Source organism: Salvelinus alpinus, chromosome 35 (assembly GCF_045679555.1).
Source record: "Salvelinus alpinus chromosome 35, SLU_Salpinus.1, whole genome shotgun sequence".
Lineage (NCBI taxonomy): Eukaryota > Metazoa > Chordata > Actinopteri > Salmoniformes > Salmonidae > Salvelinus > Salvelinus alpinus.
The window spans coordinates 19478527-19492300 of record NC_092120.1 but is presented as its reverse complement, the minus strand read 5'-3'; the positions used below and the strand labels follow the sequence as shown (position 1 = coordinate 19492300).

The 13774-nt window shown below is 42.5% G+C and overlaps 1 protein-coding gene across 4 annotated transcripts; it reads right to left on the bottom strand.

Annotated features, from left to right (window-relative positions):
* Positions 1-5788: 5788 nt before the first annotated feature.
* Positions 5789-13500, bottom strand: LOC139564354 (trophoblast glycoprotein-like). 4 transcript variants are annotated; one of them, XM_071383820.1, is made up of 5 exons: positions 13117-13499; positions 12757-12879; positions 12622-12653; positions 8628-12500; positions 5789-7881 (listed from the first exon to the last, which is right to left on the bottom strand). In XM_071383820.1, exons 4-5 carry the CDS (start codon positions 8885-8887, stop codon positions 6867-6869), a joined length of 1275 nt encoding a protein of 424 aa, XP_071239921.1. In that variant the 5' UTR covers positions 8888-12500; positions 12622-12653; positions 12757-12879; positions 13117-13499; the 3' UTR covers positions 5789-6866. The 4 variants fall into 4 exon arrangements, with proteins under 4 accessions (XP_071239921.1, XP_071239922.1, XP_071239920.1 ...); XM_071383821.1 differs by having other exon boundaries at positions 12757-12837; XM_071383819.1 differs by having other exon boundaries at positions 12757-12841; positions 13117-13498.
* Between the last annotated feature and the right edge of the window lie 274 nt (positions 13501-13774).

Sequence of the window (13774 nt, the reverse complement as noted above, 5' to 3'; positions counted from 1 at the left end):
GTCAATAACCTGTATTTCTTCATAATATATGAAAATAATTGACTAAACATGAACAATATTCATAGTGGTTCATATGTAAGTGACATTTGCAATACACGTGTGTTTTAAAACATGTTCCAAGGTCAAATAAATAGCCCCAATGCAAAACACTGTACATGAAATATTATTGCCGTATAAAACAAACTATTCAATGTGCCACAGTAAAAAAATATTGTAGGGAATACTCAGTAGGGTCTGTAGAATGTAGGCTATATATGGTGTCTTTTCATGGGGCGCTAGATAATACAGAATGTTGCTGGCCTTTTACTCCAGCCATTCCATTGCCCACAATAAGAATCCCTCTGCCCTCAAACTCAACTCTGGACCTCCAAGCCAGTTCCACTGCTTGTTTTCATTGTCCCTCTCTAATCAGGGAACGATTTAGACCTGGTAACAACAGGTGGGTGCAATTAATTATCAGGTAGAACAGAAAACCAGAGCAAAAACTATTTCTAGATGTCGCAATAAAAGTATTGTAGAGAATACTCAGTAGGGTCTGTAGAATCTATATGTGGTACCATTTTATGGGGAACCGAATAATATGCAGTGTTGCTGGACTTTTACTGTGGTCAAACATTTTAAAATGGGTTGCCTGAACGCTATACGGTACAAATAAAGCGCTGTACGGGAAAAACTATTATTTGTGCCGATGTTTCATTTTTAAGTTTTTATTTCAGTAATTGTAGTGACTTAATTTCACCAGAATCCCAAAAGTTATTTGTGCGTTGTTCAGATGTTATGTTTCTCAACACTGGTGTATCTACCACTTCTGTTCTGAGTGGCCAAACAGCGGAGGTGTGCACCTTAGATGCAGCAGTATTATGAAATGACAATGCAAGTTTCTCCCTCTATGGAGCTAAAATATATGTATATATATATATATGCCTGAAAATGTATGATTTCGAAAATGTACTACACAGTAAGGATTCTACTCTTTAATCTGTTCTGCAAATAGGCCTACCCATGAGAACGTTTTGAAATACCTATCACTTCCCTCCGAATGGACCCTCTCCCATTCATCACCATTATTTGGAGTGGTATGCCTGAACCCTCCATCTGACAAAACACATTTCAGTCTCTCCTCGCTTATTTCGACGTCAACCTCTCCAGTTACATGCTGCTCATCTAATTAAGTTTTGTCATAGAGCTTAATATTTCTTCATCTGATAAACCTCTACCACAACTTTCTGGGTGGGTTGCACCAACATGGATTAACTCTTAAACTGGGTTAAATCAAGGTTTATCTATCTATTCAGCTTGTTGCACCAAATGTTAAACCTAGTTTTAAATGAATCCTAGTTCAATTAAATCCTTCCACTAATCTAAGTTTAGTTTTCACTTTAAACCTAGATAAATTTTAAGCCTGTTGCTCAATGAGTCAAAAAATATATATACACTTAGATAGGCGATTAATTCTAAACTGCCACTTTAGGTGGTTTAAGCGATCAAATGGTAGCATTATCTGCTGTGGAGAGTTCCTCGGAGAATAATTAGAGAAAAGTTTATTCCTGTTGAGTTTTATGATAATTAACTCATTATTAGTAGGCTATTTACGTGTCCATTTTGTATAACAATTGAATTTTAGTTCATGATATGCCCAGCCTTGGTACGAATTATGATTTTATGCAACATGCTGTAACAGGCCTGATAACGGTAAGATTGTAGTGAAGTAGCATTAAGGGTACAGAGTCAATGTGCGGGGGGCACGGGTTAGTGGAGGTAATTAAGGTAATATGTACATGTAGGTATATGTAACGGATGTGAAATGGCTAGCTAGTTAGCGGGTACGCGCCAGTAGCGTTTCAATCAGTTACGTCACTTGCTCTGAAACCTATAAGTAGTGTTGCCCCTTTCTCTGTAAGTGCCGCGGCTTTTGTGGAGCGATGGGTAACGACGCTTCGTGGGTGGCCGTTGTTGATGTGTGCAGAGGGTTCCTGGTTCGCGCCCGAGGTCGGGGCGAGGGGACGTACTAAAGTTATACTGTTACATATAGTTAAAGTGACTATGCATAGATAATAAACAGAGAGCAGCAGCAGCATAAAAGAGGGGGGTGGGGGCAATGCAAATAGTCTGGGTAGCCATTTGATTAGCTGTTCAGGAGTCTTATGGCTTGGGGGTAGAAGCTGTTAAGAAGACTTTTGGAGCTGCGGTACCGCTTGCCTTGCGGTAGTTACAAACATATTTGTAATTATGTTCTGGGCCCCCGACCTTCGCTCCAGAAAAAGTCGGCCCGCTCCTGAATCTAGACTATCCCTGACCTACAATATTATGTTTTTCTAAGTATTGAGAACACTAGGGAGCAGGCAATGTTGAAAAGTCCTCTTTAGACATGTTATACTTTTCTTAAATGTATACTGAACAAAAAATATAAACGCAACATACAACAATTTCAAAGATTTGACTGAGTTACAGTTCATAAAAGGAAATCAGTCAATTGAAATAAATTCATTAGGACCTAATCTATGGATTTCAATTGACTGGGCAGGGGTGCAGCCATGGGTGGGCCTGGGAGTGCATGGGTCCACACACTGGGGAGCCAGACCCAGCCAATCATAATTCGTTCTACCCAACAAACGGGCTTTATTACAGAAAAAATAAAAAACCCTCCCCACTAACAGGAATGTAAACAAATTTGTGCACACAGATCCACTAAGTTGGGATGTCTTGTTTACCCCCAAAACGCATTCCTACTAGATACGATGAGGTATCTGCAGCACTAAACACATTTACCACAACATTGCTCCCCTTTCCATTCTTTTGGACAAAAGTCCACTCATCCTTTTTTCCACCGCCCTCGTATTCAAGCTCCACATCCATTTCCGCCGTGTGTCGGCCACCAGGCGGATATCTATTCATATGACATATTTATCATCCAGTAGTCGGCGCAATTTGCAAAGTATCTGACCAGAGATCTACTGATATGAGTAGTATCAGAGATATGGAATGCCCAGTGTCACTTGAAATAAATACATATCAGTCGAGAAATAATTAAACGTGGAAATGAAATAGATAAATAGAAAATGCAACACAAAAATAAATAAATATCCTAGACTGATCAACTGGAAAAGAAATGCTGAAATAGAAAATAAAATACACAAATAAATTTATATTTTGAGGATTATACATGGAAATAGACAGTTCAATCATTTTATTAATTTGTATTTTATTATATTGAAGGTTTTCCTTATACTATTCTAATCCTAAAATTTAGCACACAATTTAGTGCAAACAAAAGTATATTTTATTAGCAAAAGTTGTATTAAAAAATGCCAAATAAGAATGAATGATGCCCCATATTGGTAATCTGGATAAAATACTGTCTAGTATAAAAGGTCTTGAAATTCTGACCCTCAATATCTAAGGGTTTTCAATCATCAGGTGGTTGGTGAGTGCCCCCCCTTCTTTGTGGGGCCCATCTTCTTTATGGAGCAATGGGAGGTTGATGCTGGTTTGACTTCCCACTCAACTCTATCCTGCTTCTCCTGTCCATCAAACTCTGACACGTCCAATATCTTAGGAAGTGAAGAAAAATGCATGGCTTAAGTCTTGGTAGACAACAAAACTATACATAAAGTGCAGTTTTTAATTTATCTTGTTGCCTTTCCACTAATTGAAATTAAGTAGAAACCATGTTGATTCAACCAGTGTGTCCCCAGTGGGTTGCTACCAAAGTATTGTGCTAGCTTATAGCCTTTCGAAGACTTCCTCATACCCCCAGTGCCCTTCACATCACTGTACCTGTAGAAGCCATCTGAAGCTGGTCAGGCCTATGCCACCCAACACACAGAAGATCTGTCCAAACGTATGAACAGAGAGGCCCAAAATACACATCTTTCAGCCTCCTTCCTTCTTTCAGCACTCCCATTGGCCTCTCCAACCTTCCTCCTCCAGACAGGTCTGCTGGATCCTGCGCTCTCCCCACTCCCAAGCTCAGTTAGTCGGGTAAGAGGTTCTCCAAACATGGCTCCAAACCTGGGTGTATTAGCATCTCTGATGGTATGGTGAGATCTTTGTCCGGTGGTGGCCTGTGTCATTGTCCAGTGTTGGTAGATATTTCTCAGAGCTGGCTGTGTGTCTATGTTGATAGGAGGGGGGCTGGCCATTGCTTCAGGATCAAGGGGGGCATCAGGGTATCACAAACTGCCTAAAAATCTGTAACGAAAAAAACAACCATCCAGATAACAATACTGACAAACTTCATTTCGGAGGCAAACGTCAAAGTAATTTGTCAATAGCGAAGTACAAATTGAAAAAGCAACCTCCCCTCAGGTGATTTGTGATGTTCCTTTTGTTTGATTGGACTCTTGGAATTGGGTTGTTGTGGTGCTGCAATTAAGTGGCCTATGGTGTGACAGAAGGCAACATGTCATCCCTTTGTTAGATATGTCCATAGGATTAGTCATGTCTAACAGAGACACAGTAGACTCATGCCAGTAGAGGGCACCCTCATACATTTGACTGATTTGACCCAAATGGGTTGGTTTCCTGAAGAGTACATTTTTTAAACCCACTATAGGAGCGAGTCACACAATAATAGCAATGCCTCAGCCTAAAAGTAGCATAACTTCTGTATACTTTTCACTTTACTGCAGTAAATAACTGATGAGAGTGGAGCTTGCTGGTGTAAAACAGCTGCCTGGCAAATGTAGTTGGTGTGGTGAGGCGATCTTATTCCTTGGTAAAAGGGTGAAAAGGAACTGTTTATATCACATTCAGTGTCTATGTCATATATTTCTGTTTTCAATTCAAAAAGCATAGAGCAAAACATGGGCTCATCAGTCACGTAAAACCATTGAAACGCTTCCAGGTCACGTTTGTTTCGATCATACAAACCTTATATCTCCTCTCCTTTTTTTTGTGCTGACTTTCTGTAGGTTATGCCCCTCTCTTCCAACAAATAATGAGTGAGCCGGGAGGAATGCGCTGCCTCTTCTGCTCCGAGTGCATGTAATCAGAGGACTGGTTCTGACCTTACTCTGTGCATGGTGAATCCCAGCCCATTTACTCTCTTCAGTAGAGTGCATGTAGACCTTGCTGGGGTTATTGATGATAGCCAGCGTTTCCAGGTGTTTTAGAAATTCTGCCCGTGCGCACCACGTCCTCCGTACACCTCCATCATTTTGACAGCAACCGAGGCCTGTGTCACTAGTGTATCAGTGCAATACGTCACCTGCCTTGGGATGACTGAGCATGTGTACTTTTAGCTGAAGATACCACTTCATAAATGACTAATTAAAAGATGGACTTGACATCTTTGAAAATATGATAATTCTTTACCGGTGTGTAGCACGCAATCAATCTGTAAAACGATTTGCACTTTACGTTACTCCAACATATCAGGCATCATTTAGTGCTATATCATAAGATCATTCAAATACTGAATAGATAAACTCACACAGACCAGAGCCAGTTGCATTGTGGTGGGGATGAATATCTTCTGTCAGTGCTGCTTCGATCAATAGCGATCATTAGTTAGACAATCCTGCAAATAAACTCGCACACAGGATAGAGAGATGCACCGCTGCCTGCAGAGCCAGCAGGTGCAACTCTGTCTAGCATCCTTCATCTTGTCCCACTTTCCCCCTACAGACACACTTAATCATCTCCCTTTCCCCCATCTGCGATAAGCAGGAGAATCACACTAGCCCTACACTTAGTAACAGAAGGGGGCAACGGAGCAGTATCATTCCCAAGAGTACCCTGTAGATTTGTAAAGTTAATTTAAGACTAAATGGAAACTTACTGCAAATGTGATTTGGTTAACATTTTGAAAACATTTTTTATTGAGCAGCACAAAGGGGTTTTACAATTGTTTCATTTCCATAATCTTACATAGCACTGGTAAATTATGCACATGAGTTTATACACCACACTAGATCCTGCTTCATCCCTTCAATACCATATCATTTCTGCACTCTGGAAATATGTGCCCTTTCTTTCTTGCCCTGTCACGTCTGGTTACAAAGTCAGTTAAGGACGAAAAGATGACCTAGTGCAGTGTGGAATCAATCAATCTTCCCAAAAGAGTAGACATTCAAGGTTAGTTTTGCAGTCAAGACCCTTCAGATAGGCAATATTGCTTTGGTTCCATCTAGATATGTCAATAAGACCCACAAAGTATAATATAATAATACATACAACACCAAAGACAGATGGCAACTTGGTTAAATCTATGCAAGTCAGTTAAAATGTGGCCACAGTAAAAGAGGTATCAAGGCTATGGAGGTACAACGAGCCCGGCTGCTCACACTTAAAATAGTCTCTCTATTAAATAGCATAACTGTTCTGCAGTTTTATGCTTACATAAGTGATGTAATTATATTCAACACATTGTACAGAAATGTATGATACAGATAAGTCCCTCACAAATGTGAGCAGGGTTGGGCAGAAACTGATATGTAATCTGATTTTTTTTAACTTTACTTGTAATCAGTTATGTTACCAGCAAAAAAATATTGTAATCAGATTACAGAAAAAAAAACTAGATGATTACTTGTTGGATTACTTTCAAATTCAGAAAGGATGTTTGCTGTTTTCTCAATGACATTTAATTCAGCATTGATAAAAGCACAGGTTTAAGTTTGTTCCAACTGAGCGAGTGTGACCACAAGTCAGAGACCACGTGTGTGTGTTGATCCTTTTTTGTCTACTTCTAATAAGGGGAAAGTAATCCGATTACATTACTGTGTTTGGGTAATCCAAAAGTTACATTACTGATTACAATTTTGGACAGGTAACTAAACTGTAACAGATTACATTTAGAAAGTAACCTACCCAACCTGAATGCAAGTCCCCTCCAGTCCAGTTCCATTCCAGGGAATGAGGAATCACAAATCCACCGAGATGGAGCCTGGCTTGACCTGTGTGTCTGAGGAGATCTGAACTAAACAGGTGTCAGTGGGTAGCTGTGATAAGCGGTTATCGGAGTGAGCCTGTCCAAAACTACCGTTTGTCGGTGGCATCTCTTCGACTCTGACGTCTTTTGAGAGGTATTCCCGGCGTGGGTCAGTGTCGGTCTCATAGCGGTGTTGATACCCCTCCAACACTTCATGGCAGGCATCTCGCGTCTCCACCACCCACTTTTTAATACCTTGCCGGTTGAGGTAGAGCACAAAGAGGAAGACCATGCCCACAAAGCCCAGCACCAGACCCAGGAGGACATAGGAGGTCTGCAGGGAGAGGTTGTCCACCTCGTCTCTGATTCCGACCAGAGGTGGTGAAGTGACATGGCATCCGATAACTTGGACCCCGAGCCCTTGCAGGGGCCTATCCTGAAACTCCCAGGGTGAGGCGCAGGTCAGGGCTTCTGCATCCCCCACCTGAGCCCGGGAGCTCTTGAGCCACACGGCAAAGTCTTGGATCTCACATGTGCAGACATAGGGGTTGTGGCTCAGCAGGATGTGGGGGGCTTGCACCAGCCTCTCCAGCTCACCCAGAGCATCGCTTCCGAACACCCTGAAAGAGTTGCGGGTCAGGTCGAGCAGCTCCAGGCGGCGCAGGCCAAAGAAGGTGCCGTTGTAGACTGATGCTAGGGAGTTGTTACCCAGGAGGAGGTGCTGCAGGCTGGGGAGGTGGGAGAACATCCCTGGGGGTAGGAAGACCAGGCGGTTCCCGGAGAGGTCTAGGCTGAGCAGCCCACCTAGGCCTCCCCAGCGCAGTGCGGTGGTGAGATCAGTCAGTGAGGTGTAGTTATACAGGGAGCGGCTGAGGTTAAGCTCCTTTAGAGGACTCCCTGGGATGTTGAGGGCTTCAGGGTGGATGAGAGCCAGATGGTTGCAGCTCATGTCCAGGGAGCGCAGGTAAGAAAGGGTAGAGAAGCTGTGGGACGCAACCTCTGTGATCCTGGGAAGACAGATGGACCATGTTTACAGTGCCCAAACCGATTATTGGACTCAGAAGTAATGTTTGCATAATTATTGTCATGCTCAAATAGAGGTATCTAAATATTTCATAAGTTGGTGTGATGGCATTCAGGAGAACATGGAATAATCATTTTGTTGTAGTTTAGAATCTTAACTCAAAGCTTCAGAAATGTATAGGCAAGTAAATACAAATGTATATGTCTCAATGGTTGAAAATGTTGAATCTCTGCAACGGCAAGAATACAATTCTCTTTATTTTATTTATATATATTTTTCCTACCGCTTTTTCTCCCCAATTTTGTGATATCCAATTGGTAGTTACAGTCTTGTCCCATCGCTGCAACTCCCGTACGGACTCGGGAGAGGCTAAGGTCGAGAGCCATGCGTCCTCCAAAACACGACCCTGCTAAGCCGCACTGCTTCTTGACACACTGCTCGCTTAACCCGGAAGCCAGCTGCACCAATGTGTCGGAGGAAACACTGTACAACTGGCGACCAGAGTCAGCTTGCAGACGCCAGGCCTGCCACCAGCAGTCACTAGAGCGCGATGGGACAAGGACATCCCGGCCGGCCAAACCCCCCCCCTAACCCGGATGACGCTGGGCCAATTGTGCGCTGCCTCATGGTACTCCCGGTAACGGCCGGCTGTGACACAGCCCGGGATTGAACCCGGATCTGTAGTGACGCCTCAGTAAACAATTATCTTTGATGAGAATATTTACTCACCTATTGTTGCTCAAAATGATGGTGGTGACATTTTTCAGGTCTTGAAACGTCTCTGATCCAATTCTGAATATATTATTTCCTGTGATGATCACATTCCTTGTGTATCCTGGAATATCTTGTGGTATGGCGCGAAGGTCCTTGGAGACGCATTTCACTGTGCGCGTGTCAGCAAAGCATCCGCAGCCTGATGGGCACTCCAAGCACTGGTGGAGCGCACAGAGTAGCGCACCAAAAAGTACAATGATCACCAAATTATGCATAACGCAGGAGAAAAGTTATAAACTGATAAATACCAGAATATGCAGAAGGTGATGGTGAGTCATATTACGCCGTATCATGCACATCAAGGCGTAAAAAAACCCTCAGATTCCGGTATGAGGTGTTAGCCTTTCTTTAGATGGTGCCGAATGGATAGCCCAATGGTTTGTGTCTGCATTGAGTGAGAGTGAGAAGGACATTTCATCTGCTGATCAACAGGACCGGCGAATTGTTAGCTTGAGTTTAAATACCGGCGCAGAATCAAGGAGAGGAATTACAGTGCACGTCTTTTAAAGGCACAGACGCTAATAATATTATACTACACAGAACAGTCGACCAGTAGACCTCTGTGTTGTCTTTGTGTGATATGATTTAACAGTTTACAAACAATGAACAAGTAGGCTATGCATATTATGTACATTTATTTATATTTGTTCCAATAAATAACAACACAAAACAGGGTAGTGCGCATTGCCCGGTACATATAATAATTTGGGCGGTGCATATATTTGTCCTGCTACACACAAGTGTGTAATATAAATGATATTTTTTTGGGGGGGGGGCATATGCTAACTCCCCTGAGACACCCGGGTCGCCATTGTCCAGCGCCCCTGGAGCAATTAGGGTTAAGTGACTTGCTCAAAGGCACAGAGACAGATTTGTTTTTCACCTTGTGGTTCCGGTATTCGAACCCAACGCTCTAACCTCGAGGCTACGTGCCGCCCTCAATAACAGGCAGTTAAAGACTCCAGCCATCCAAGTCATAGACTGTTCTCTCTGCTACCATAAGGCAAGCGGTACCGATGCATCAAGTCTGGAACCAATAGGACCCTGAACAGCTTCTACCCCAAGCCATAAGACTGTTAAATAGTTTAGCTAAATAGTCTGGGTAGTTATTTGGTTAACTATCTGCATTGACCCATTTTGCACTAACTTTTTTGACTCATCACATACGCTGCTACAACTATTTATTATCTATCCTGTTGCCAAGTCACTTTATTCCTAGTTATATGTACATATCTACCTCAATTACCTCGTACCCCTGCACATCGACTCTGTACTGCTACCCCATGTATATATAGCAAGGTTAGCGTTACTCTGTGTATTTATTATTACTTTTCTATTATTTCTATATTTTCTTTCTCTCTGCATTGATGGGAAGCGTTTCACTGTTAGTCTACACCTGTTGTTTACGAAGCAATTTGTTTTAACTTTACTAGCCTATATGGTACAGCCTATTCCCCATCATTTCTGTAATTCTATCAAATGCTTGGTCATGATTATGTACTACTGTACAGTATATTAACATTCCTGAGCATGTTGCTTCAGAGAACTTACACTATTGCGTAAACGAATACTGTCTGATAAAATACAGTAAACAATTACAAAGTAAAATGATGTTGAGCTGTTATTACACTGGTTAAATGGGGTTCAGGGGTCAGTAAAAGAGACCCGTATGAATTTATGACCATAGACAATATATTTACGTTCAAATTCTTGTCATTTAGCAGACGCTATATCAGTTCTATATTTATGGTTATGACTATCCCAAGCCAAACATTCATTTATACCACATTCCTTTCTGTTATCGAGTAAAAGGTACTTCAAAACAAGCCAGAACAACCGGACATAACTGCCCGCATGAGACACCTTTCTGCTGGATGTCGGAGAGCGCGGATATTAGTACTGCACAAAGAAGTGTCCCATCGGAACATTCCTCTTCTTCATTCACTTTTTCTGATTACAACTGAGCAGGAAAATCCCTTGTATTATCTCTCCACTCCTCCAGCTCCCTGGTGTGGTCAGTGCAGGTTGAGTGTTAGGATGAAGGTGACAAGGGCTCCAGTCAGCATGAGGAAGGGCAGCCAGGTCTTTTGTGTGTGAGTGTGAGTGAGTGTGAGTGTGTGAGTGAGAACAGGAATGACAGTCATTAAATCTTCACATTTCAGCTGTTGGTCAAAAACACATACTCTTAAGACATTTGTAATCTATACTGCACTACAAAGGCAAAATGCAGGAACTACACTTTTGGTCAGAATTTAGTTAAGACTGAAATCAGGCTTTGTAGTATCTGTTTTATCTTGTGACAAAGTGACCTGGATCAATTATGTTCTGTTTCATAGAAAGTTTGTGTTGGATTTTGTAGTTACTGCAAATTTCTAAGTAAAAACAGCAGTAACTGAAGTTACTGCACTTTGGTTTTGTTCCACCATGTTTTGACTGCAGTTACCCACCCTGCAATACAAAGAGCAGTGAAACTCAACGCAACAGTGAAACTGAGAAAAATGTCTTTAAAGTTTTATTTGTTGTCCAGACAAATATGTTGTAGGTAGATAAGTGATAATGCACTGATGTAGTATCTTATTCTGACGTAATTTTTTATGCGTTCAACCATGACCACTGATTTGACCTATGACCCCTAAGTCAAATAAATGACCATTCAAAGTCAAACAGAAAAACAACAAGAGTGTTGGATAAACACATTTAGATTGTAGAATCTACACAGTCAAATATTTTTTATTTAGATATAAACATTCTATGTGATGAAACAGTTCTTACTTTATGGCGGGAAAAATGCTTGAGCGTTTGCCTTTGTAGGGCAGTATATAGGGACAGGTAAGGACGTGCAGTCAGTTCAATTTCCCCGAAGCCAGGGTAATTTACACAGGGCACTGAGGGCAGACCAACTCCCTTATCTCCCAGAGGTTTAGCCCACTCCCTTCCCCTCACTCCCTCCCCGTCCTCCACCCTGTCCTCCACCCCTGTCCCCCCCGATCCAGCAGTGGGAGCCCCAGCAGAGAGTTGATGTGGTGATGAGGGGGCCACATCTGGCAATGATGAATTACACGCTGCCCCACTGTTTAAGAACGTGGTGCCCTCGGACGATAATGTGGATGCTGCACAAAGCAGTGACGCCAGCTCCCTATGTGGGTCGGGGGAGAATAATGAGGGGGTTTCTCAACAGCATATGTTTCCCCGTGTCTGGAGCTCCTCTGTCCCTCCTGCAGAGCGTTGCCTGCTGGCAGGTGCATGCTTGCTTGTTCAGACTCGGTGATGCTGTTTTGCAATACAGACCGGTGTTGTATAGTTTGATTCTGCCCATTTCATCAGCATGTCTGATTCTAGTCCTTCCACACCAGTTAGTCAAATGATCCAAAGGAAACTCACACACAGAGAGTGATTGGTCAGTCAGAATGTTGCTTTGTGAGTGGCAAGTATTGTTGTACAGAAGGTTCAGTGTTCGCGCCTTGGTTAGGACAGAAATGAGCATACTCTGTTACATAAAGTAGAGTACCTCTTCATTGCATGATTGCATGGTATCTCACCTGACATGCCTGCCATGGATAAGGGTCTGCAGGCATAGGTTGACCATGTTCCAGAACGTTCTGTTGTCGTAACGCATGAGGTTGAGGGCCCGGGCCACGTGGAAGTGATGTTCAATAGAACCTAGGAAGGAAATATAATTCCACTACTAGACCTTCCTGTCTGTCTTATTATGACACTGTCAATGTTCATACCGGCCTGCATTTGTACTCCTCCGATGCATTGTGCACTGCTTTGTCCCAGACAGCTGAGCCAGTGCCACACACCTTATCAACATCAAGCTTCCAGTACCTGTTAAGAGACAAGCAATGCTGCAGATAACCTTACTACATAACTGCAATGCCTGCATGTCCATTTTGAGCACAATATGCCAGGCCTAGCTCCAAGCATTGCACGAACAAAGCCAACTTACTTTGTTGGTCTTCCAAAGGCCATATTATCTTCCTGAAATGAAAGATGGGAAATGTTGAGGAACTATCACGAAACAGATGGTCCAATAAGATTAGGCTTATGCACATAAAGCTGTAGCATGATCTGCATTACTCACAGACACTAAGTACGATCCAGCGAAGTCTCTTGTCACGCCTGCAGAAGTACAGATCCCCATGTGACCAATGAAGGGGAGCAACTACCTGAACAAAACAGAGGTACAGCACTGTATTGGGGGGTCCTGGGAATAAAAAATGTGCGTATATTATAAGGCATCTAACGGTATGGGCATTTTAATTCCAGCCCACATAGTATTTGGAAATTCACTAGCTATAATGCAAGCTAGTGATTTAAATGTCCAAAAGATGTGAAAGCCTACATGACCATTGATGTTTATCAACATGATCTGTCACGTAAATAGTGTCTCCATTTCAGATGGTGAGAGCAAAAGAAAACAACCGGAAAAGTGGCTACTCACGACAGTATTGGAATAGGTGTCCAAACGATACAATAAGGATAACGGCTGTTTTTCCGGTCTATTTTTTCGAATCCGCCGTGATAATTAATCATTATGTCTATTTCGTCGACCTCCTGCGCCATCAGTCATTTTGACACTCTGACGTAGCCTATGGCTACTAAACTCACAGCTCAAAAATGGCGGCCGCGTTCCAGGCCGTCTGCAAAGCAGTCACGCACCAAATATCACAAAGCCAGCCTGGATATTAATTAAATGCCAAATGCAGACGTTTTTATATCAATATCAAATAATTTCTCGGTAACAATTAAGTAACTTAGATTTCCATTAAAATGGGAAAATCTCTGTTTTTTGGGGCAAAAAACTACTTCTCAAAGGTCCAATGTTAAGAAGCCGAATGTGGTGGTCTTGGGCTGGCATGGTTACACGTGGTCTGCGGTTGAGGCCGGTTCGACATCCTGCCAAATTGTCTAAAACGACGTTGGAGGCAATTTATGGTAGCGAAATGAAGATTCAATTTCATGGCACCAGCTCTGGTGGATATTCCTTTAGTCTGCATGCCAATTGCACACTCCCTTAAAATGTTAGATATTTGTGACATTGTGTTGTGTGACAAAACTGCACATTTTAGAGGTGCCTTTTATTGTCCCCAGCACAAGGT